This window comes from Galeopterus variegatus, unplaced genomic scaffold (assembly GCF_000696425.1).
Source record: "Galeopterus variegatus unplaced genomic scaffold, G_variegatus-3.0.2 Scaffold1709, whole genome shotgun sequence".
NCBI lineage: Eukaryota > Metazoa > Chordata > Mammalia > Dermoptera > Cynocephalidae > Galeopterus > Galeopterus variegatus.
In genome coordinates this window covers 217798-244346 of record NW_007727820.1, presented here as the reverse complement: position 1 = coordinate 244346, position 26549 = coordinate 217798, and the positions used below count along the sequence as shown (strand labels likewise).

Sequence of the window (26549 nt, the reverse complement as noted above, 5' to 3'; positions counted from 1 at the left end):
GGGGGCGAGCGGCCGGCCGCGATAGGCCGCGGCGCGGGGCGGGAGGTGGCGCGGCGAGGCCGGCCGCAGGGTGGGACCCGCCCGGGCCTCTGCATTGGCCGAGCGCGTGCGGCGCTGGCGCTGAAAAGGGAGCGGACCCTCCCTCCCCGCGTGGACTTTGCTAGTCTTGCCACCGTCCCCGGCCCTTTTAGGACAAAGAGACCCAGCGCAGCCTCCGGGCAATGCACTTGAGACCCAGACGCAGCGGGGAGACAACTCAAAGTGGCTGTGCCGGAGGGAGGAGTCAGGAGGCCGCCTCTAGCAGGGCTGTCTGGTTTCTCTAGTCCTCGGCAACGGGGGACCGCACTTGGTGCTTGGCTACTGGGGACATGAATTACTCACGCTTCATCACCGCCACGAGCGCAGCCAGAAAGCCTTCTCCCATCCGAGTGACGGGTGAGAAGGGGGGCCGGCGCCTCTCCTCCCGGGGTGCGTGCGGCTTTCCTCGCACAGCCTCTGGGAACGGAGCCCTGGAGTCATCGCTCTGCTCGTGGGGCGTTCATTCATTCAACTGTGAACGCTCTCGGCGAGCCAGGCGCTGCGTGCACAAGTGAAATGGGCACAGCCCTTGTTCTCAAAGAGCTCGGGCTGGAAAGGCGGGTAGTTGGGCATCTCTGCCGGAGTGTGGTAGCAGCAGCAATCGAGAAAGGCACAGGCTGCTGGAGGACCTGTGCTTGGAAGGGAGGGGTCGTGCTGTCAAGGAAGGCTCTCTAGGGGAAGACGAGTGGGGTGGGCACAGTGCGCAGATGTGCGGATTCTGGTCAATGGGAGAGAAGGGGGTGAGCCCTGAATTTCAACAGGCAGGCAGGGACTAAGCGGAGGAGGGTCTTCTGTTTTTATGGTTCTTTGAGATCTTCCTTATCCCTCTGCTTTCTCCTTGGTCATCTCCATACTTTAGTCTCTCCGGAAGAGAAGGCCCAGAAAAAGTTACTCTATATGTTTACTTTAGACAAGAGTTCTTAGTCCATCCAGGCTGCTATAACAAAATACCATAAACTGGGTAATTTCTAAACAACAGAAATTTATTCTCACAGTTCTAGAGGTTAAGTAAGATCAAGGCGCCAGCAGATTCCATGTCTGGTGAGGGCTGTGTCCTTACTGACAGAGGCTTCTCCTGCATACTCACTTGGCAGAAGGGGACAAGGGCCTCCCTCAGGTCTCTATTATAAGGTCACTAATCCCATTCATGAGGTGGAGACCTCATTACCTCATCGAGTCCTTAAGGTCCCACCTCTTACTTAATACCATCACCCTAGATATGAGGTTCAACATAGGAATTTTGTTTGTACACCAACATTCATACCATAGCACATTCTATCACTAAAAATTGTTACACTTTACTTTTGTTGGCTGTAATGCATACTGAGCCATCTCTGTTTATAAAAATCTTCAATGAAAGTGTTTTTTCTTCTCTTCTATGTTTGTTGTAGCTGACACTTTGAGCAGGAAATCACTCATTTCCTTAGCTGCTGGAGCACCAAATCCAAACACATTCCCCTTTAAGACTGCTACTATCACTGTAGAAAATGGAAAGACAATCCAATTTGGAGAAGAGCTGATGAAGAGAGCACTTCAGTATTCTCCAACTACTGGGTAGGTATCGATAGGATGGCTCATTTTCATGGGCAATATTCTGAGGCCTATTGATAAAGTGACTTGTGCAATATACTTAAGGAAGGTTTGGGAAGTTTTCAGAGTGCAGGAGGGATAGTGAATGTTTACCACACCTCAGTGCCTGCTTCTCAACCTTCAATGATTGGGAGAGTCAGAGAAGGCTTATGGAAGGAAGGTCCATTTAAGCTGGTCTGAAAAATGAGAAGATAGCTAGGTGAAGAAGCATATTGGAAGAAAGGAGGAAATGGATGATCCAAGGAGTAGCAATTTTAGGTCCCTGGGCAATCTTCTAATCAATATGTTCCTTTTCTAAATAGGCAGTTACGTAAATACACTGCCCTCATAGGTTTAGATATCTTTAATTTCTTTAAAGCAAACTGAAACACATACCTTAAGACTGTCTCTAACTGGTCTACTTCCAGTGACAAAGGACAAATTTATTGAAAATCTATAAATTATACATTATTAAAAACTTCTATGTTCTATGATTGAAATACGTTATTCATATGTATATATGAATTATATGTAATATATGCATGGGCTTTTCTTTACTTGATACAAAGAACTTACTGAGCCTGAACTACTAGGAAGCCTATTTAGATCTTCCTAAGGAGAACAGATTATGCAATGAATGCTCTAGTGTAAAAGAAAGACTTCAGGCTTTAGAATAAGGATGGAAATTCAAATCTCAGCCCATTGATTAAATGATTGACTTTATGTGAATTTCTGTCTCATTGATTTAATGTGAATTTCCTAATCTATTGCTTCATCATTTTTTTTTTTCCCACTGCGTGTGGCTGGTATGGGGATCTGAACCCTTGATCTTGGTGTTACAACACCATGCTCTTACCAACTGAGCTAATACGTCAGCCCTATTGCTTCATCGTTTAAATGAGAATATTAATAATGGCAAAAAGCATCTGGAGGCTTTTTAAGTTAATGCATAAAGCACTTGGCATAATGCTACCATTTATTTCCTGTCTACTCTTACTATGATTTTTATTTTGATAAATTAAAAATACATTTTGTGCTTTAGAATTCCAGAGCTTTTGTCCTGGATAAAACACTTACAAGTAAGACTTCATAATCCTCCCACCGTCCATTATCCACCCAGTCAAGGACAAATGGACGTATGTGTCACATGTGGCAGTCAAGAAGGTCTTTGTAAGGTAAGACTGAAAGGAAAAGGTAGTCTACGTGTAGAATTTAATATGTTCATAACTACAAATATAGTCATCTCTCACTTAACCACAAGAGGATCATGTTTTGTGGATTGCTGGTAGTCTTCCTTGTCTTCACTTAGAACTATAAGCAGAGAACTCAAAGACAAGACATAGGATGAGAGACGTGTATGTATGTGGGGGATGGGGGCGGTGGCAAGTTTGTTCGCAAAAGCCAGGTAGAAATACTTTAGGTTCATTTATTGATATTTCCCTTTAATTTCCCTTATTGTGAGCACAAGGACTTTCAAAAATTATCTGCTTTTAGTATCATTTGCCTGGATGATTTTTCATAAATGCAGAACATGTGGTCAAGGACCCAGGGCTACGAGTCATTAAAACAATATTCCCATTAAGAGAATACTCAACTCCTATCCAAAGCTTAATGAGCATTGCTTTATTTCATCTGGCTCAAAGGTCCAGGTTACATTTGATTACTGCTTGAAGTTATGATATTTCTGTATGGTTTTTAAATTCTTTAGAAAACATGTCCTCATACTTCTGAGATGAAACTGTTATTCCTTTGCATGTCTGTTTATGTAATCTCTGTGCTCACCACTGCTTGTATCTCGTCTCTCTCTAGGCTGTTCTTCTCTAGATCTACAAATATGTCTGTGTCTCTGACTTCTCTCTCTGGCCTATTTCCCTCTCTCTCCCTCTCTCTTTCTCTCTCTCTCATTTTACACCTCCCACCCCCCATTAGTTATTTCATCAGCTTCCCACGTGTATTCCAGGAACTCCACAAACGTAACCACCTCCGGGTAGTTCCCACAATGGGGATCGTACCTATGGTCCTCAGTTTCATCTGTTTGTTTTTTTCATTTTCACGAATAATTAATCCTGGATAAAGATTCCCTATATTCCATCTCACATGTAGATTAAAATGTGACTCTTATTTATCTTTATCTTAAGCCAAAGTAGCTTTCTTTTTCTTCCTTTTTATGGAAATGTGAAAGCTGTAATCTGGTTTGCTTTAATGAATTTTAATTAAATTATTATTACAAAATAACGGATTGTAGTAACAAAAATATTTTGTAAAGGTTTTTAAAATTTTTTTTCAAGTTCTTCTTCCTGTTTTTGTATTTAATTAGGAAAAATAAAAGGGTTAGCTACTGTTTGAGTTTTTGCTTAAAAAGAAACAGTTGTGATTCTATGGAGTGATATTTATTTATTTATTTATTTATTTATTTATTTATTTATTTATTCATTTATTATTTATTTTAATTTTTTAATTTATTTTATTTATTGAATCAAAATCGATTATACATATTTTGGGGGTTGAACATTGAGATATGTTGATCAAATCAATATTACTAGCATATATATTGTTACAGATCGTAATTATTCTTCATGCCCCTTATCCAACCTCTCCCCTTCCCCCAGTCCCTCCCCCTCCCCCCTCTAATTGCCCTAGATTTCTTCTTTCCTTCTGAAAGAATCATGATTACTCTGTTAATTTGTTTCCTAGATGATCTGTCCAATGCTGAGACATGTGATCGGGTTCCCCACTATTATCATAGAGCAGATGCTGCTTCTGTCACTCTGAAATGGGCTTTGTGGAAAGAGACATCCTTTTCTTTTCTCTGACTCTGCTGGTGACTCTCCTTGTGTGAATGCACTCCAGTGGTTGGTGGACCATTTGCGTGGTGCTTGTGGTGTCTAGTAACTTTTGCAGCAGCCATGGTTATAGTGGGCCACCTACATGGAGGTGCTGTTTCTGGTATGCTCCTTGGCACTGGCGGTATGCCTGGTTGCGGGGTGTGTCTGGTCCCCTTCTCCATGTCTCTGGTCCCTGGGCAGGCCCCAAGTCACTGGCACCATGTGCCAGGTTGTGGGAGATGTGTCCAGTCCCCTTCTCCATGCCTTGGGTCACCAGGTGAGACCCAAGGAGCTGGCTTGGTGTGCCTGGTTGGTGGAGGGGGGTGCAGTCCCTTTCTCCATGCCCCAGGTCCCTAGGCAGGCCCCAAGGTGCTGGCACGGTGTGCCTGGTTGAGGGAAGGCAGTCTGGTCCTCTTCTCCATGCCCCAGGTCTCTGGGTGGGCCACGAGGCACTGGCGTGGCATGCCTGGTTTTGGGAGGAGGGTCCAGTCCCCGTCTCTGTGCCCCGGGTGGGCCCTGAGGCACTGGCATGGTGTGCCTGGTTGTGGGAGGGCAGTCCAGTTCCCTTCTCCATGCTCGAGGTCCCTGGGTGGGCTCCAAGGTGCAGGCACAGTGTGCCTGGTTGTGGGAGAGAGGTACCGTCCCCTTCTCCATGCTTTGGGACCCTGGGCGGGCCCCGAGGTGCTGGTGTGGTGTGCCTGGTTGTGGGAGAGAGGTCCTGTCCCCTTCTCCATGCCTTGGGTCCCTGGGTGGGCTCCAAGGTGCTGGCATGGTGTGCCGGGTTGTAGGAGGGTGGTCTGGTCCCCTTCTCCATGCCCTGGGTCCCTAGGCAGGCCTCGAGACACTGGCTTGGTGTGCCTGGTTGTGGGAGAGAGGTCCGGTCCCCTTCTCCATGCCCTGGGTCCCTGGGCAGGCCCCAAGTGCTGGCATAGTGTGCCTGGTTGTGGGAGGAGGGTCTGGTCCCCGGCTCCATACTGTGGCTCACTGGGCAGGACCCAAGGTGCTGGCTAGGTGTGCCTGGTTGTGGGAGAGAGGTCCGGTCCACTTCTCCATGCCTTAGGTCCCTGGGAAGGCCCCCTATGGAGTGATATTTAAAAAACTCTTTCAATGAAATTTTTTTCTTCATAAAGTATACTATGAACTTTTTCTTTCAGAAAGATGCTCAAGACAGTTTCTCCTTAATCTGTCACAACATCAGTCATATCAGTGAAGGAGGATAGCATAGATGGTCAAATACATCAATAACTCATTACTTATAGATATGTTTATTGCAGGGACTTTAGTAGGAACCTGGTTTAATATTTCTTCCACTTTATTCTCCAGAGTAGATATTATTTTAGGCTCTTTTGTTTCTGTCTGCATCTATTAAACAGTGCTGCCAGGTGATATACAGTCTTCTCTTTTAATTTAGGACATTTGACATTAGTATGTCACCTAGTTGACATGAAAAATGTATATTATTAGGTTTTCATTTGTTCTATTGATAATGCACATGCCACCCAAGTGATCTCTTTGGTCTTAGGATGTTCTAGAAAGCCCAAGTTAATTAGAAACTTTTCAGAGGAGGATACTGTTTGTCATAAGATAACAAAAGCTCATAAGGCCAAGGTGAGGAGCAAAAATCAAATCTACTAACTCAGTTGATAATGGCCCTACTGGTTGTTGTGAGATGCAGGTCGTTAAAATGATAGGAAGAAGGGCCGAGCCCGTGGCGCACTCGGGAGAGTGCGGCACTGGGAGTGCAGCAGCGCTCCCGCTGCGGGTTCGGATCCTATATAGGGATGGCCGGTGCGCTCACAGTGCTCACTGGCTGAGCAAGGTGTGGCCAGTCTCAAAAAGGACAAAAAAAAAAAAATAGGAAGAAGAGTTTGAACTGGGGATTATGAAACATCACAAGGTAAGAAAGGATTATTCTGTGACTTACATGCAATTTAGTTATAATAGATCATTTTGATTTAGGCTGGAAGAATCTATTGCCTGGCTCTAATGATGTCAGTAGGCTTCATATTGTCCACAAAATCTCCTAAGATTTATCAGACCTTGCTTACTTGACCTCTAGTTATCCTTTAGCACTGTTGCCCTCTCCATCCTTTTTGAAACGCTGTCTTCCTCTGGCTGTCCCAGCACGACACTTTGTGACTCTCCTCCAGCCTACTTGCCCTTCCTCTTTGGCAGCGGCCTCCTCTCCCTTGCCATGATTTATTAGAGTTCCATGAGGCTCAGTCCCTGAGCATCTTGCCCCCTTAATCCATACACTCTCCTGGTACCTCCATTCACACCCATGTGATCGACCATAATATGCTAGTTACTGCCAAGCTCCTTCCAAATCCATCTGTCCTTCTGTTCACCTGACACCATCACAGGATATTTCAAAGGCACTTCAAACCAAAACAACTCACCTCAGATGTGGATGACGTTCTTAGTTCTGTATTTCAGTGAATGGCACCACCCCACCCTCTATGTAGTTGCAGAGGCTGAAAGCTATGAGTCGTTCTGGACACCTCATCTTCCTCACTCCCCTGTAGTCCATAATCATTTTCGTGGGCTAAATATTTTTCAGTTCTTCTCCACAATTCCACCATCACCACTCTAGTTCAGATTACCCTTATCTGTCCAATAACTTCCCAAACAATCCCAAAAACTTCCCAAACTTTCCACATGTATACTCGCTCTTCTTTCATTCTTTCATACTGTAGCCAAGAGGATCTTTGCAAAATGCACATCTGATAATGTGGCTCCCTCTCCACACCTCCTTCTTAAAATTCTTACTTGCCTCCCTTGGCCCGAATGCCCACGTGGTATGGTCTCTGCCCACTTCTGTCTGATCTCACTCCACTCTCCTCTTTACACTCTTTACTCTTTACAAGTCACTGAATTCTTCTAGTTTCTCAAACTGTACCTATTGTCACCCCCTATACCAACTCATCACTTCCTCAGGGAAGCTTTCCCTGAATGCCCTGAATGCCCAGGGCCTCCTACAATGAGCTCTTCTTATAACATTGTGCATCTGTACTTAATTGCACTCACCACTATTTTAAATTGTAGGCTTTTGGGGTAATTATCTGGCTAGTGTCTAGCTCTTGCAGTGGACTGGTAGCTCCATGAGAGTGAGAACCATGTCACTTTGCTCATTATTTTATGTCCAGTACGTTACACAGGCCTGGCTTATAGTAGACATTTAATATATTTTCAAAGAAGCATAAAAGGAGTAAGTGAGTTTTAGGAGTGTGATATTATGATATTTACATGTTGGTTTTCATCCACAGTTCCTGGCTCATGCTGCTCTATGACCTTCTGCTGCCCTTCTTTCACCTGCTCCTTTTTCTCCCCAAGGCAAGAACTTCTCTGACCTACCTTATCTGATTATAGGTCATAAGACCCCCATTCCAAAAGGGGTCCTTCCCCCACCTCGGGAGGAAGGAATGCTACAGAGAGGCCAAGAAGAATCTGGACAAACACCTTGCTGGGTTTCCCCACCCAGTCTGTTAATGTGGATCATACCCTTTTTGTCTGATCGCGTTTCCGCATGGTTGTCCATGCTTCACAGGGTTCAGAGGCTTACGGATAGCGGAACAAGTGTAGGTTCCTGAGGGTGGCGTGCCTGGGGAGGGCGTGGGAGCTCCATACCCCTTCTCCGATCCCTCACCCTGTGCATCTCTCCATCTGTATCCTTTGTGATATCCTTGATAATAAACAGGCAAATGTTAAATACTTGTTTCCCTGAGTTCTGTGAGCCGCTCAAGCAAATTAATTGAGCCTAAAGAGGAAAGAGGGGATTATGGGAACTTGATTTATAGCTGGTCAGTCAGAAGTTCCAGGGGCCTGAACTTGTAACTGGCGTCTGAAGTGAGGGCAGTCTTGGGGACTGAGCCCTCACCCTGTGAAATCTGACACTGTCTCCAGGTAGATAGTGTCGGAATTAAATCGAATTAGAGGACACCAAGGTGGTGTTTGCTGATTGACTGCTTGGTGTGGGGGGTGCGGGAGGGAACCCACACATTTGGTCACAGAAGTCTTCTGTGTTGATTATTGTGGTGTAAGAGAATAGAAAAAACTGTTTGTTTTTTCCACTCGGAGGAGCCAACCCGGTTATGCTCTTTCTCACCTTATCCTAGAACAAGGGTTGGCAGACTATGGCTTGAGAGCCAAATCCAGCCCTTCTTCTAGTTTTGTAAATAAAGTTTTATTGTAATTCAGTTATACCCATTCATTTATAAACTGTCTGCAGCTGCTTTCCCACTATCGAGGCAGAGATGAGTAGTTGCAACAGAGTCACAGTGACCCACAAAATACTTACTATCCAGCCCCTTACAGAAAACGTGCCAACTTCTACTCTAGAGTCCTGTGAGCTCAAATTAAAAAAAAAAAAAATAGGTTCTATGAATGGAAACAATACTATCAAGCTAACTTTTGCCTCTTTTTTTAGGTATTTGAAATGATCATTAATCCTGGAGATAATGTCCTCCTAAGTGAACCTGTTTATTCAGGAACACTTCACATTGTGAGTACATATTTTTACAATTCTCATAATAAATAAGAAGAAACCATTGCAACTTTAGAATCATCTGTCCAATGGGGCTGCCCATTAGCTCAGTTGGTTAGAGTGTGGTGTTGTAACACCAAGGTCAAGTGTTCGGATCCCCTTACTGGCCAGCCACAAAAACAAACAAACATTGGCTTTAAAAAAACAAAGAAAGAAAGAAGAATTATCTGTCCACTGAAAAAAAAATAGCATTTTTGATCTATAAACAGAGGATCTTAAATGATATATGCAACATATGTTAAACATACCCTCTGCTTTATAAATTTCTTTAAAATCCAAATGTATATGTGCTAAAATTAGGTTGTGCAAAATCATATCCAATTTTCTGAATATTTCACTTGAAATGTGACTCAAACTACAAAAACTTACTTTTTCATTGTCATGTTTTATGACCATATGCCTAAGTATAACCATGGTATGGGTCAATTTAATATATCTCTAAACTAACATGGTATAATTACGGATTTCTACTCCAGTGTTAAATCAATGACACTATAATATCCAGAATGGGGAAGCTGATCATCTGACTCTGCTGCGCACTGGCCAGAACACACCACTGAGAATTATATTTGTTTGGGGCACACTGTGATAGAAATATCCACAAACTGGAGCACATTCAGTCAAAGTGAATAGGGAATTGGAAAGCACCGCGTATGATGAATGGTTAGAGGAACTGCAGCTGCTTTATCCAAAAAGAGAAGATTCAACAGAGACATGAGGATTGTTCTCAAATATACAAAAGTTAACCATGTGGCAGAAGAATTAGATTTATTTGTGCATGTCCTTAGGTTGACAAAACTGAAACCAAAGAATGGTAACTACAGGGAAACAATTTCAACTCAGTATAAGAACTTTCTAACCATTGGCCACACCTAACTGTCTAAGGAGGAAAAGCACTGCCTGTCACTGCAGGTGCTCAAAGTTACTCTCGATCACCATCGAACACAAATATTGTAAAAGTAATTTTAGCTTACTGTAGAGGAATTGAATGAGATGACCTTTATGCTGTATTGATTCTAACTTCATGGATTCTTTTTTTTCTTTTTTCCAAATTTAATGTTATTTTTGTAGAAATCAATATATAAAGCAATATATAAAATAATACCATTTATAATAGCATCCAAAAGAATAAAATACCTAGGAATAAATCTTTAAAAGGAGGTGAAAGACTCGTACATTAAAAACTGTAAAACCTTGATTAAAGAAGACCTAAATAAGTGGAAAGATATCCCCAGTTCATGCTTTGGAAGACTTAAAATTGTTAAGATGTCTATATTACCCAAAGAAACCTACAGATTCAATGTAATCCCTATCAAAATTCCCACAGACTTTTCTGCAGAAATAGAAAAGCTGATCCTCAAGATCATGTGGGATTTTAGGGAGTTGTAAGATGGCCAAAACAATCTTGAAAATGAAGAGCAAATTTGGAGGACTCACACTTCCCAATTTTGAAACCTACTACAAAAGCTACAATAATCAGAATAGTATAGTACTGGCATATGGATAGACATATAGACTAATGGAGCAGAACAGAGAATCCAGAAATAAACCCTAAATACAATTGATTTCGGCAAGGTGCCAAGACCATTCAAACGGTGCTGGGACAACTGGATTTCCACATAAGCAAAAGAAAGAAATTGGACCATTACCTCACTCCATATAAAAATTTAACACAAAGTGGACCAAACACCTAAATGTAAGAGCTAAAACTATAAACTTTTAGGAGAAAAAACAAAAGGGCAAATCCTCATGACCTTAGCTTTGGCAATGGATTCTTTTAGATACGATACCAAAAACACAAGCATCAACAACAGTGACAATAGAAATAGATAAACTGAGGGCTGGCTGGTTAGCTCAGTTGGTTAGAGCATAGCCTTATAACACCAAGGTCATGGGTTCGGATCCTCTTACCAGACAGTGTCCCCAAATAAATAAATAAAGATTATTCTTTTAAAAAAAAATAGATAAATTAGACTTCAGAATTAAAAATCTTTGTATGTCAAAAAATGTTATTAGGAAAGTGAAATAACAGCCTACAGAATGGTAGAAACTATTTACAAATCATAAATCGGATAAGGGTTTAATATTCCAAATATATAAAGAACTCCTACAACTTGACAACAAAAAGACAAACAGCCCAATTAAAAAGTGCACTAAAGGGCCAGCCCGTGGCTCACTCGGGAGAGTGTGGTGCCGATAACACCAAGGCCGTGGGTTCGGATCCCATATAGGGATGGCTGGTTAGGTCACTGGCTGAGCGTGGTGCTGACGACACCAAGTCAAGGGTTAAGATCCCCTTACCGGTCATCTTTTAAAAAATAAAAATAAAAATAAATAAATAAATAAAAAGTGCACTAAAGTCTTGAATAGCCATTTCTCCAAAGAAGATATGCAGATGTCCAATAAGCCCATGAGAAGATGCTCAACATTATTAGTCATTAGAGAAATGCAAATCAAAACCACAGTGAGATACTACTTCACACCTATTAGGATGGCTAATATCAAAGACAAAAACAAAATAATAAGTATTAGGGAATATGTGAAGAAATTAGAACCCTTGTACGTTCCTGGTAGAAATATAAAATGGTGCAGCCCCTATGGAAAACAGTTTGTCCATTTCTCAAAAAGTTTAAAATAGAATTTCCATGTGACCCACAATTCTACCCCTAAGTATATGCCCAAAAAGAATTAAAAACTAGGGCTGAACTGTTAGCTCAGTTGGTTAGCATGTGGTGTTATAACACCAAGGTCAAGGGTGCAGATCCCTGTATCTACCAGCTGCCGAAAAATAAAAAAATTAAAATTTGTCAAAAATGGAGTCTGGATTATTCCCACTTCATACATAATAATTCGTGATTATTCCCACTAGATCTGACTACTAAAAATACTGTTTGCTTTTCTTGTGCATTTTTTCCCAAGGATCCTCACTAAATGACTGCTATTTACTAAGTTCCAATTTTTTTTTCTTCACGTTCATCCATGAATAAGATTGCACAAGATTTTTATAAAACTATCTCTATAAGGAATGCCAAAATGTGCCAATTCAGCCTTAGCAATTGGTAAAATACTGAAATACTTCTACACTGATTGGCAAGCCACTCATCCCCTAAAGTGCCCCAACAGCACCCTGGCTTCCCTGGCCCCTCACCTAGGACCACCCTGAACTTCCCATGATAGAAAGTTAATGCTGGCATAGCAGGGGCCCTCCTGGACCCCATTCCAGCCCACACCTGTATCTGATGTGCCCATGCTAAATAAACCACTTGCTAATTTTTTTTTTTTTTTTTTAAAGATGACCGGTAAGGGGATCTTAACCCTTGGCTTGGTGTTGTCAGCACCACGCTCAGCCAGTGAGCTAACCGGCCATCCCTATATGGGATCCGAACCCAGGGCCTTGGTGTTATCAGCACTGCACTCTCCCAAGTGAGCCACAGGCCAGCCCCACTTGCTAAATATTTTAAATATCACCCTTGTTTGCAACTAGTTTATATATAAGCACAACAGATGCTTTGTGTGATTCACTTACACTGTCAAAAAACATTCATTAATAAACACCTACTTTATGAATCAGTTCTAATTCTAATTATAAAGATAATTCAGTCAGAAGAGTCTAGGTTATGCTATGGAACAAGTGGCCCCGATGTCTCCGTGGCTTACAGCCACTGCAAAGGTTCATTTCTCTCTCATGCTATGTATCCACCACAAGACCGCTGCAGCTCTGTTCCATCACATCTTCATTTCAGCCCCACGCTGACAGAAGCAGCCTCTGTCTGGAACAATGCCAATCCCAGAGCAGAGGGAGAAGAGTCACAGAGAACCCTAAGCTACATTCTAGTGCTTCTGCCTGGAAGGAACACACATCATTACTGCTCACAGTTTATTGGCTACAGCAAGACACATGGCCAAGCCCAACATAAGTGGTGCAAGAAGTATAATCCTTCTCCTGAGAAGGGACAGCAGATATTTTGGGACAATAATGGAATCAACCCCAGGGGAACAATAGAATTAAAATATACAATCTCAACCCTCAGAAGATTATAACTGAGGTTTATAGGCTTACGGATATAAATGGGAACATTCCTGGCTAGTATAAAAATAAAAAATAAATAAAACAATGGCACTTACATTTTGTCACCATGTCTAACTCTTGGGCTTTTTTTTTGTGCTCATTAGCTACAACCGCTGGGCTGCAACATTATTAATGTTTCCAGTGATGAATATGGGATTATTCCAGACTCCCTCAAAGAAGTACTTTCCAGATGGAAACCAGAAGATGCAAAGGATTCCAAGAAAAACACCCCCAAATTACTTTATACTGTCCCAACTGGAAACAACCCTACTGGAAGCACCTTAAGAAGTGACCGAAAAAAGGAAATCTATGAGGTATTTTAAAGAATGTGTTAATGTAGTTATGTCCCTGCTTCTTCTTGACTTTTTAGAAGTATACTGTGCAAGTTCCCTTTCTTATTAGCCTTTTGCTTTCAAGGAAGATAATTTTTAATAAAAGGGAGTTGTCTATACCAAGGGTCCTAATAAATTTAGACACAATATGTGTCTACTTCCATTGTTAATTGTAAGATTTTTCTTTTTTCTTAGTTGATATTTTGATACAAAAGAAATAATATTCTTGGTCTGATGTTAAATTTTATATGATTCTTTCTTTAATATTTGACTCCAAGTTTCATTTTCATTATTTTATATTTGTGTTAACTTGTGTATTCTACTTCCTACTCCTTATCATTTCAGGTTACAAAGAATTCTTTAAAAATAAGAGGCATGCTCCTGTTTTATAAAATCTCTTTTAGGTACCTGTGATGCCAAGCTGTTCACTATAAACATTTCTTTTAAGTATCAAACATATATTGAGCTATACAGAAATCTTTGAAATATAAGAAATAATATGCCTTTTGTAAAGTCTCTTTTATGTACCTGAGTGTGCTCTCTAACGTTTCACTACAAATAGCTTTTTAAAATAAGTATCAAGTCCCTGTGAATGTGTTTAATCATGTGCAGTGGAATCATAAGAAAGATTTCAACCAGTTCCTTTTACTTAGAAAATATACGTAGTAGTCTCCCCTTGTCCGCGGTTTCGCTTTCTGCGAGTCAAGTTACTAGCGGTTAACCACAATCAGGAATATCGTCATGGCTCATCATGACTCAGTGATCCAGGATCACTTAAAGCAAATGATCATCCTTCTGATCTATCATCAGAAGTCAGCAGTAGCCTAACGCTATGACACACGCCTATGTCATCCACCTCCCTTCATCTCATCACGTGGGCATCGTGTCATCTCACATCATCACAGAAGGATGAGTACAACAGAATACTTTGAGAGGGAGGGAGACCATGCTGTATTACAGTATGTTGTTATAATAGTTCTATTTTATTATTAGTTGTTATTGTTAATTTCTTACTGTGCCTAATTTATAAATGAAACTTTATCATAGGCATGTACATCTAGGAAGAAACAGTATGTATAGGGTTCAATACCATCCGCAGTTCCAGGCATCCAGTGGATGTTTTGGAGCATATCCCCCACGGATAAGGGGGGATTGCTGTACGTTTAAAATACTGTCTTTTTCTTTTTCTGTATGCCCTCCCTGGCTCTGTCCTGAGTTCTTCTCTACTCTGTTCACATACTGGCCCCCAGACAGCCTCATCCAGTTCCATGGCTATAAATTCCAGTCTGTATATGATGACTGCCTGACCTCTTCCCTGAACGCCAGCCTTTTGTATCCAACTTTCAACTTGGTATCTCCATGTAGATGTCCAATAGGCATTTCAAACTCAGCATGATCAAAATAGAACTCCTGATTTTCCCCCGCCCCCGCCCCAAGCCCCTCATCCAGAGCCCCTCACATTCTCCATCCCCATAAGCAGCATGACCATGCAATTACCCTTTATTCCTCTTTCCCTTCTCCCCGGCCCTGCCCCCGCCATAGCTAGTCCATCCTGCGGACTCCACCACACGTTTATCCAAATCCATCCATTTTTCTCCACTACCTTTCCAATCCACATCTTCTAAGACACTGCTTGCCCTCACTGGGCTACCACAAGGACTTCTTCACTGCACCCTGCTGCGGGTCACTCTTGGTCTCCAAGCAGTCTTTCCTCACACAGCAGCCAGTCACATGCCTCCCCTCCAGAGATATACATGTAAAGCTGGTCTCATGGTTCTCCTGGTACAATCCTCCAGTGGCTTGCCCTTTCAGTTAAAATAGAACCCAAATTCCTATATTTGCCTTGCAAAGAGATGTGACGTGGTCAGTCAGTTCTTAAGCCATATCTCTTATCCTCCTTGCTGCAGCCACACAGGCCTTCTTTCTATCTCTTAAACATGCCAAGTTTTTTCTCACCCAAGGGCCTTTACCCTCACTCATGCCTCGGTCTAGAATCTTCTTCTCTGGTATTTGCAAAACTGACTTCTTCCTGTCATTCTGAGCTCTAGTGTTACCTTGTCAGGAAGGGCTTCCCAATGATTCCAATTGAAATAACTACCCTATCATTCGCTTTCTCAAATGTCACCTGCTTTAATGCCCTGCCTGGCACTTTGAAACTATCCATCTAATAATTCCTTCTTTCCATTATCCACTGGCTTGTATCTATTCTGTCTCTTCCTCTAGAATGTAAGTTCCTTGAGAATAAGAGCATTTAGTGCCTTGTTCATCTCTTTATCCTCACTGTCTAATACCATAGACACTCAATAGCTTCTTGAATGAATGAATGAGCACAAAGAATTATGATTCCAAATGATTTTAATTTTAGATAGCTCTTAAATAAAAATATTACTTTAACCTATTTTTAGCTTGCAAGAAAATATGATTTCCTCATAATAGAAGATGACCCTTACTATTTCCTCCAGTATGGCAAGGTAAGTGACAATGCGAACTTATTTCACTATTAGAAGATAAGTTGTTATAAGTCAGAGCACTGCATTTGATATTTGGCTGGCTGCTGACTCAGTGCTAATTCACTTTTACACTGCAATTAAATGAATTATTATTAATTTGCTGCCACTTCAATTTTCAGTCTTCCACTTTTATCATGGGATTACTACTTTCATTTTTTGTATTACTGCTCTTGCCAGAAATTACTTACCTTCAAAATAGCAGCTGTCTTTCTGCCCATGCATTTGGGCAAACAGAGGGAGTCAGGGCTGAGGGTCTTCTTGAACTCTAGATCCTAGTTCACAGTTCCTTAAGCATCATACCAGGGATGAGAAGTGGGTTTCATCTTGGATGTCAACTTCAGTCCCTTGGTAGTGGCTGACTGGATGACATCAGAGAAGGATCAGGAAGTTGTGTTCAAGCTGAAGGAGATAAAGGGTTGTGCTCAATTCGTGATGCCTGTTACGGGCACAGGAGAAGGTGTTACAGGCAGGCATGCCACATATTTGCCATCCCTGTCATTTATGTCCTGAATCTTATCTGCAGAATAATGGGCTTTTAGATTCATTCTGACTATAGCTGTATGCTACTTTTCATGATTACTCTTTTCTAATAGACAATAGTAGTGATAGAGACAACCAGTTCCTGACTTCTCAAAATCCAACACTTTCTTTGCTCTCAGGGCTGCAAAAAAACATATACTTAAATTCAGCTCTCTCTTTAAACATACTGAGAAGAAATAAAAACTCTTGATTTCTCTCTAGAATTTGCCAGAACATCACTTCTGCCTGCCTACCTTCCACCCTCAGCCTGGCCATGGCCCCCGTTTCTCATTTATACCTATTTTTGAAGTACAAAGTCAATATTTCATACTGACTACATTTATCATCTTCGTTCTCATCTTTTTTATCTTTCTAGTTGGTTCTAAGGATCAACATTTTCTCTCTAAACAGCCCTGAATGCTCTGGCCCTTGTCATTTTGATCTTGTCCAAACTAGTTTTTCTTAAGTCCTTCCTCTAAATCTGTTTATCCTGAATTTCAACCATTGGGCAGGGAAGGCCTGTTAGAGATTTCCTGAAATTCGTAATAATGGCATTGCTATGGGTCACCTGTGTTCCCCAAATGCTCATGTACTGGAAACTGTTAAGAGGGTGGGAAATCCAATTATGATATTTGAAAGGTGAGGCCTTGAGAGTTGATTGGATCATGAGGACTGTGCCCTCATGAATGGACTAATCCATTCATGAAGTAATGAGTTATCATGGGTGCAGTTCTGATGGCTTTATAAAGAGAGCGAGTGAGAAGGGTAGCATTCTTGCTCAGCCCATTGTCACCATGTGACACCCTGGTCACCATGGCACCTGTAGAGGGTTCCCATCCAGATGAAAGCCCTAACCAGATGTGTTTCCTAGACCTTGGACTTCCCAGCCTCCAAACTATAAGAAATAAATTTAATTTCTTATAAATTACCCAGTTTCACGTATTCTGTTATAAGCAACAGAAACGGACTAATACAGGTATCTTGGGCAAATAAGGAAGCCCTTGTGTGTGTTTTTGACAGAAAAACCATGAAGACAGTCAGATGCTAGTAATAAAAGAACACACATCTCTGTTTCTTATTCCATGTTAAAGGGTTGAGATAAAGGTAAGTGATACTTGTGCTATTTGTTATCTAATTCCATGCCCTCTGCACTCTATGCAACATAATCATACAGTGAATAACAGAGCTCTCAAGCCAACAGTTTTTTGATTTTTGTTTTTTTCGTTTTAAGTCCCGGCCACCAACATTTCTTTCTATGGATGTTGATGGGCGTGTGATCAGAACTGACAGTTTTTCGAAAGTCATCTCCTCTGGGTAAGGCCTTCTGTCTCTAACTTGAGGGTAAATCTAAAAGAGCCAGAGACTGCACATCAGTATCTTTTAGTCCACACAATTTTTTTCGTTTAAGGTACTTGTATTCCACTTGCCTTAAAACACAAGTTTCATTGTTATTACTCACACAGGCCTTTACTCATCTCCAGTAGTCAAAGATACTTGGCCATTAATCTAAAGTTGTAGTGGGACTGGTCAGGTTTTGGTATCATTACAAAAGAGTACATTTGGAAATACTTGGTTATACTTGCATTTATTTTAAATGCACCCTTAAATTTAAATTTGTATTTGAAATGAGAAGTACTTAGTTTTATTAGAATGCTTTGATTCTCTAGGTCCATTTGTCCCCAGGTCACAACTCTCTTCCTAATGAAAAATCAGTAAAATGATATGTATTAATTGTTCATATGGGAATGGTATCATGCCTTTTCTCTTTTTGTGTAGATTGAGAATAGGGTTTATAACTGGTCCACAACCCTTGATAGAGAGAGTTGTTTTACACATACAAGTTTCATCACTGCAACCCAGTACTTTTAACCAGGTAAGGACAATTCAGGATACAGGATTTTTTTTTTTAATTAGATCAGAACAGAAAATAGATGATAAGGAGCAAAAATTCCAAACCTGTTTAGTGACTCATTATTTGCCTTCCTTGCACATGTGCCAACCTCTCCTGGACACATTGGTTAGAATGCATTTTAATTAAAATAAAGTAAAATTAATTTTGGAGAATGTATAAATGCCCTGACAAGCTTTGAGAAATTATTGGATCCATCCCTAAATACAACCTTGAGAATTGCTACTTAAGAATTCAAAATGAATAGAAAAGTTTGTACAGAATAGGATGTTTATTTGACATTGTACATTCCATAAAGTGCAGATGTCCCTATGTTTTACCAAGTTGCAGGCTTTTTTCCATATTTTTGTATCTGTTATCAACAGAAGTTCACTATTCATTTACAATATTTAAAACTTCCATTTTAGGTAGGAAATCTCCAAATACATTACATAACCTTATCTACTACGTATTTTTTTTAAATCTTTTGAGAGGCAGGACGGTATGTCAGTTAATAGCATGGATCTGGAGCTGGATAGTCTGACTCTGAATCTGGGCTCTGTGACTAGCTGTTGACTTAAAGTTAGCAGGAAAGTTAACTTAAACCTTGTGCCTCAATTTCCTCATCAGTAAAATAGAAATTTATGATGATCGAATTAGCTAAAATATATTAATATGTTACAATAGTGCCTGGCACATAACAAGAATTATATAAATATTTGTTATTTTTACTGTTGTTGTCATTATTTAACATTTACTATAAATCACTAACTATATAAGCCAGGTTCAGCTTGTTATATCTTCTTATGGTTGTTTACATGTAAATCAAGAGTGATTTGCTTTCACATTTGACCAAAGAACACATTTTTAGGAGATGAACTATGACATTTCTTATTGTTTCATCTCTTTTAGTTTATGATATTACAGCTTCTACAACAGTGGGGAGAAGAGGGCTTCCTGGCTCATGTTAACAGGTATTGAATCATTTGTTAAAATGTTTATAAACTAAATGGGAGCCCAGTGGATATTATATTATAGAGCACCCAGAGAGTTGATTCATTATTCTTCCTTCGTAATCGTAAGATAAACCACAGGAGCAGTCTATTAGAATTGGAAAGTCTACTAGTTCTATTAGATCAGCTAGAAAGTCTTCTAGGAGCATCTAAGGTGTGGTTTAAAAGCAGCATCCACACACACCTAAGGTAATCTAAAATTCCCACCAGTTTAGGATTCACTTATTTAACTGATTTAAAGGGTAAAGTATTCATACACATAAATATTTTATTTAATGATCAATTAACTGTGAGGACACATGACACAGGAATTGGCTTAAGTATAGATAAGTGAAAACATAATTTGCCTAAACAATCAGTATATTGGTTAAAGTTATTAATTACTCTAGTTATATAAATGTGGTACTCGTAGGCAATTTAGAAATAAGGAGAAACAGGGTATCTTCATTCCCAGACCATTGATTCATCATTTCAATATTATTTTCTTGATCCTGAGCATTCTCCTACCCTGCAAATGATCATCATTATTTCAGACAACGAAAGATTGGTGCTGCTACCTCTGCTACTTCTAAGTTCCATGTTTTACATAGAAATAGACTTTGCTTTATTAATTTTCATTTTCGGATTATTCCACAATAAAGGAAAAAAACACAACGGTAAAAAGTTTATCACCAGACAAGTCAAACAAGTATGCTCAATATTTTAATCAAAATAGAAAACAAATTCTTATAGCCTGAACTCCAGACTCTTTTTCTTCCTGCAATCAGTGTTCTGAACACATCCTTTTCGTTGTTTTCTTATTTTAGAGTTATTGATTTCTATAGGAAACAGAAGGATGCAATGCTGGCAGCTGCAGACAAGTGGTTAGGTGGTGAGTGAAACGTGCAACCGCCCTTGTGATAAACAGTCACACCAGTGTGAGTGGGTGATAAACACCACATTGTATTAGAAATCCTGACGGAAAAGAAACCGCAGTCCAGGAGTACTCTTGCCAAGGAAATGTTACCGTATAAATTATCTCAGTAGTGACATTCTACAACCCAGGCACAGTTCTACCAATCTCTACTTTACCCGTCTGGGGCAAAGAATTTCTGATTTAAAAAAAAAAAAATAGTCTAAAAATCAATGAGAATAACTTACTGAAAGCTAAATAATGTCTAGATTCAAAAAATTTTAGTTATTTTTAAATGTGGCTCCAGATAGAAGAGGAATTGTCACACTCCTTTTCTAACTAAACTATACAAAGACAAAATAGTGCAATCTAAGGGAGATCTCTCGTTACAAATTATTTGCCTTCTAATCATTAACTTCATTTAACTGTCTAACATTATCTGTGGCTAATACGTGTTTTAGATTTATTTTTCCATTATAGAAGAAAATCAAATGAATTACATGGCTTTAATTATACTATTTAAAATGCCTTTATATCAATTCCTTATTTCATTCATAGGTCGTTCTTTATGAAGTCTTGATAAAAATAGAATTACAGTATTATCTTTTTAAAAATAAGAGTACCATTCTGCAACTTTGCATAGTAGTGCTAAAGAAAAAATTTTAATCAACAGCAAGTTTGTCTTAAAAAAAGTTAGTAATTAAAATCAAAATAATTATCCTTTCTTCTTGATTTCTCTATCCTAATACTCAATGAAACATAAAGCCTACAAATGCCTCTGGAATTCTTGAATTTTAAGCACTTCCTTTCATAATTAATTACATTCTGATAAGAACTCTAATCCCCTGGGCTTCTAAACTATTACATAAATGATAGGACTTATTAAAATGCTTGAATTGAAACAGCCGTATTTGTCCTAAGTACGGTTCTAATTCCATGAAGGAGAGAGAGGCCCTAGACCTGCACCACTGGAGACTGCCATTGTAGATACTGCGCACGTGGCTATTATTCAGTCTTCCTTTCACCCCTCCCTCACCCACACTTGACTCTGAAATAAAACCCAGGACATCAATTTTCAGGACTTATTAAGTTATATTTGTAAAAATGCTATCCCTGAAGGAACTTACAAACACTAGTTTATAGTTACTGCACTTAGGCCATTTAACCATATGTTTGATATAATCGAAAAACTCCTTCCTTTGGAAAACATTTATTCTCTTGTTTGTAGATTTGGCAGAATGGCATGTTCCTACTGCTGGAATGTTTCTATGGGTTAAAATTAAAGGCGTGCATGATATAAAACAACTGGTTGGAAAAGAAGACTTTAAGAAAGAGGTAAAACTGGGGGAAGGGGTGCTAAAGAAAAGTAATGCTTTTTCTGTAAAGTAATTTTTTACTTGAATAAAAGTAGAAAGATGTTTTTTGTTGCTTGCCACCCAACTCATAATGTTCTAATAATAGATATGTTATCTCATTATTAAAATCGTAACAGGCTTTTAAGTTATGTAATTATCCAGCTGGTCTAAATTATTGGAAATCTAGTCATTGATCTCAGCTACTGGTTAGCTTAGTGGATAGAGACATCTCTGGAGCCACACTCCTTGAGTTTGAATCCCAGTTCCACCCCTTAATGAATGTGTGGCATTAGATAAATTACTCTCTCTGTGCTTCCTCTGTAAGATAGAGATAAGAATCCCCCCTCAGAGGGATGCTATGATGATAAATGAATTAATATGTGTAAAGCACTTAGGCTAATACTTGCATGTGATAAATGCTCAGTAAGTATTAGCCATTAGTATTGAAAACACAGGGACATTTTTCCTGATAATGGAAGTAAAGTCTACTCATGGTAGGAAATTTGTAAAATGCATAAAAGCATAATGAAAACTTTTAAAATAGCCCATAATTTCACCACCCAGATTTTGTGACCATTTATGGTGTATTTTCTAAATTATATATATTCTAGTATTTTGGCTGTGCAATTATTTTGCATGGTTAAAATTACACAGAAAAGTTTGTAGCCTGATTTTTTCACTTAAAATTAGCTCATGAAAATGTCTTCTAGGTTGCTGGGTTGTTGGGGTTTTTTCCTCCTTTAATACTTAAATCATTAAGTCTACTTAGATTTCATTTGGGAGCATTGATTAAGCTGAAAATTCTAAATATTTTTCTGTGTAGCTTTCCAATTTACCAAATAAATTATCCCTTTTCCATTAATTGATTGCATTATTATGTTTGCAAACCTTTTGTAATCACTGAGTTCTGTTTCTAGAGTCACTTTTGTCTTGAAGCAATAAGTACAAAGGAATAGATTGGGTTGACGACAGCAAAGTACCATGCTCATGCATAAGAGACAAGGTACTCTAGCAGTTAGATCTAAAGACACATGGCCTGGACTTCAGTCTTAGCTCCAGTGTCTTGGAAAAGTCATTATCCTTTCTAACCATCTTACTTGAGGGCCAGACTCATGCTTAATTAATTGTTATAATCCTAGTAACAGCATGTAGTAGGTACTAAATATTTAACTGATTTATTTCAAATAAACGCATTTTAGTATACTAAATCAATTTGATGGGGCCGGCCCGTGGCTCACTCGGGAGAGTGTGGTGCTGATAACACCAAGGCGCCGGGTTCGGATCCCATATAGGGATGGCCGGTTCGCTCACTGGCTGAGCGTGGTGCTGACAACACCAAGTCAAGGGTTAAGATCCCCTTACCGGTCATCTTTAAAAAAAAAAAAAAAATCAATTTGTTGTTTTCTTTGCTTTTCTGTCAATGCCATTATCAAATACATTTAGTAAATAGTTGCTTGTGTGCCTCTCTGAACTAGGTGCTATGGATATAGACTTCGTGTTTCACTGCACTTTTTTCAGTCCTCCTCATTTATTCCCTATATTTTGCTGCATGTTCCTTTACCTTTTCTAAATAATCTCCAACTTTATCACCACCGCCTTAGCCCAGAGTTTGGTCATCTTGCAAAGAGATTATTACCACTCCCTCCTTCTCTTACAGATCCTTGCTTCTAGTACAACTCAAAACTTTTCCACTATATTGGAGAAAATGATGGCTTTCATTTTATTGTTAATTAGGACAAAGAAACCCATATTCTGCTTGAAATCTTTTCCCCAGAGCACCCCAGATCATTTCACTCCCAACTCATCTTGCTTTAGCAGACAGTGCCCAGATTTATACCATGTAGCAACAAGCAGTTACTTAATTCTTTTGAAGATCATGATTGTACTAGTTAATGCTAATTGCTATAAAAGATAAACTCCAAAATCTCAAAGACGTAACACAATAGAAGCTTATTTCTGACTCACATGAAATTCAAAGATGTGATCTGCCCACACCTCTGCTCCAACAGTGATTCCGGGACACTGGCTTTTTCTGTCTTGTTGCTCTTCAGTCTTCAACACATGGAGTTCGAAGATCGCTACGAAACGGAAAGAGCATGGTGGATCACACATGGGAAGATGCGTATGAGCCAGTCCTTGAAGTAGCATATATGACTTTGGCTCACATCCATTGTTTAGGATTCACTCACACGGCCACACAAAACTGGAAAGAGGCCAGGCAGTAAAGTGTATTTGTATGCCCAAGAGGAAGAGGAAATGGAGTTGACAATCAGTGAGCTGTCTCTGCCATAGTCCCAGTGATAGCAGTGTTCACACCACTCCATCTACGCACACATACTTAACATTTTTATTCCTTTACTTTATATATTAAATTTTCTACCTCCCTTCAGTTCTTTGCACCAATTTTCTTCCCATTTCAGGGCCTTTATGCTGTGTGTCTTCTCCCTGAAATACTGTTCCCCTCTTTTTGCCTGGCCAACACCTACCTTTCAGGCCCCTGTTTAAAAGTCCCTTCAAATTTGATAACTTAAAAATGGTATCTTATTGTTTGGGTTTATATTACTTTTCTAGTTAGGCCCAACATTCATTGGTATTTATTACTGTCTTTATTTCTTTAGTAAGTTGTCCTTTGTACATTAAAGCTAGAATTTTAGCTTTTCCCCTCTGTTTCTGTGCATTCTTTATATAGAGAGAAGAGATAGCATTTGCCATATTTAATGTAAATATTTGTTCCAGTTTGTATGTGTTTTGTTATTGCATGACATGCACATTTTTCTTTTTTTTTTTTTTTTACATTTTTCTATAAATTGTTTTTTCTCTCGTGATTTCTTTAACTGTTTAAACTTAAAACGTTCCTTCTCACACTGAGATTAGGTTATTTCTGTATTCTTTTAATTTTTCTTAACAGTACATCACTTATTTTCCACAAACTCTCTTAGATATTAATGTTTCCTGGAAACGATTTCCAAATCGATAGCTCAATTCCTAGCTCCTACTTGAGAATGTCCTTCTCTTCAGCTTCGCCAGAACAGATGGATGTGGTGAGTACAATACTCTTTTCCAAGTAACACTAGCTGTCAGTTCTTTTTTCTATTTTTAATGCATGTGTTTACTTTGTTAAAATATTACTTAATGTCTTCTTGGGTTTCTAAAACCCAGATGTTAGCTGACTAGTCAAGAACTACCAGTGAAAGACTTATTTTATTTTGTTGACAGACCTCTATAGACAAATGAGACTAAGTTGGAGTTAAAATTTGTTGTCTTTATGAATAATTTTTCAGAATTTACTGACAGTGTTGGGAAATTACCAACATGTTATGAAGAAAACCTCTTTTCTTCCTTCATAGTATTAACATGAGCCCAAAGTACAAATTCATGATAGCTATCGGTCTCTTTCTCTGACAAAAAAAAGTATCAGCAAGGATCAAATAGAAAAATATTCTTAAAGTAATCATAGTCTAGCTTTAACCAAAATAACAAGAAGCAGGAAAACAAAATCCTAAGGACTGTATGTCTGGAAATCCAAACAGAAGACCTGTAAATTGAACAGTGCCGTGAACCATAAGAGTCTGTACTTATCCTTGGAGATGAACACTTTTGGCATGTTCTTTATTTACTTGCTTTCTCGTATCATTAAATATGCTTTTCATAAGTTCTCTCTGCTTTTATGAATGAGAAGAGTTGGACTGTTGAAACTATATAGAATGAGTATGCAGGAGAGATATTATATGAAAACATAAAATCATTCGTGTTATTATGTTATGGATAAAATAGAAAATGATGATCTTAAGGGCTATAAGGCAAAAAAAAAAAAAAAATCCTGAAAATCTGATGTGCTTGTACCTATATGGTTTGATAAACATTGATGGCATCCTGTCCACATAAAACTGATGTTAAACTTGACTTTTCATTACCTTATCTTAACCTTAGATGATTACTCTGTTTGAATTTTTAAAGTTATGACATACTTTTCCAAAGTAGCATTCAATTTCTTCATTTCCTGTCTTTTTTCTACTTTAGGCCCTCCAGAAATTAGCCCAACTTATAAAAGAATCATTATGAAGAATCTTTATGAAGAAATCGTACTATTTGTGGATTTTTCATATAGATAATATGTTTTAGCAGGAAGAAATGATCACTGGGTATTAGACTTACAGATTGGATTTCATCAGATGTGAATATCTGTAGTAGTTTAACTGGACAACTTTTAAAGTGCCTTTAAATCCATCAGATTGCCAAAATATTCTTGTAATCTACTTATGCCTTTTGATAAATTTTCAACCTACAAAAAATTATTTTTACCTTGGATTTTATTATAAAGAACTCTGTAGTTGCTTTATAATTTCCCATAAATTGTCTTTGAAAATGACATGTTACACTAAATTATTTTGAAAATCGAAGGAAATAATCAAGTTCAAAATGATATAATGTGTACTTTTTCTATTTTTAGGAAAATTTAATGAGAGGTTGTTGTAAAAATTGTTTTAATTTGACCATTATAAATGATTTTTAGTAAGAATATCATAGACATTATGTTCTGCCACAGAAATCCTTTTAAAATAAAATTCTGATGGAAATCATCATGTCAAAAGGATACCTGCACTCCCATGTTTATAGCAGCTCTATTTACAATAGCTAAAAGCTGGAACCAACCTAAATGTCTATCAACAGATGACTGGATAAGGCAAATGTGATAGGTATAAACGATGGAATATTATTATGCCATAAAAAGGAATGAACTTCTGCATTCGCAGCAACATAAATGAACTTAGAGAAAATTATGTTAAGAGAAATAAGCCAAGCACAGAAAGAGAAATACTGCATGTCCTCACTCATAAGTGGGAGCTGAAAAAAAATAATAGTAAAAATAATAAATAAACAAAAAGAAAGAAAGAAAGATATAACAATCACACTAATTTGTTAAACTTTCAGAAAGAACGGGAACTGAGACCACCA

General features: G+C 39.0%; 1 protein-coding gene across 1 annotated transcript; it reads left to right on the top strand.

Annotated features, from left to right (window-relative positions):
- Nucleotides 1-202: 202 nt before the first annotated feature.
- AADAT (aminoadipate aminotransferase) lies at nt 203-26187 on the top strand. Its single transcript, XM_008578529.1, has 13 exons — nt 203-435; nt 1470-1632; nt 2690-2822; nt 8899-8973; nt 13189-13398; nt 15822-15887; nt 17677-17759; nt 18222-18318; nt 19246-19307; nt 20153-20217; nt 21467-21573; nt 24533-24634; nt 25614-26187. The coding sequence occupies exons 1-13, from the start codon at nt 369-371 to the stop codon at nt 25653-25655; spliced, it is 1272 nt and encodes a 423-aa protein (XP_008576751.1). The 5' UTR covers nt 203-368; the 3' UTR covers nt 25656-26187.
- Nucleotides 26188-26549: the final 362 nt, after the last annotated feature.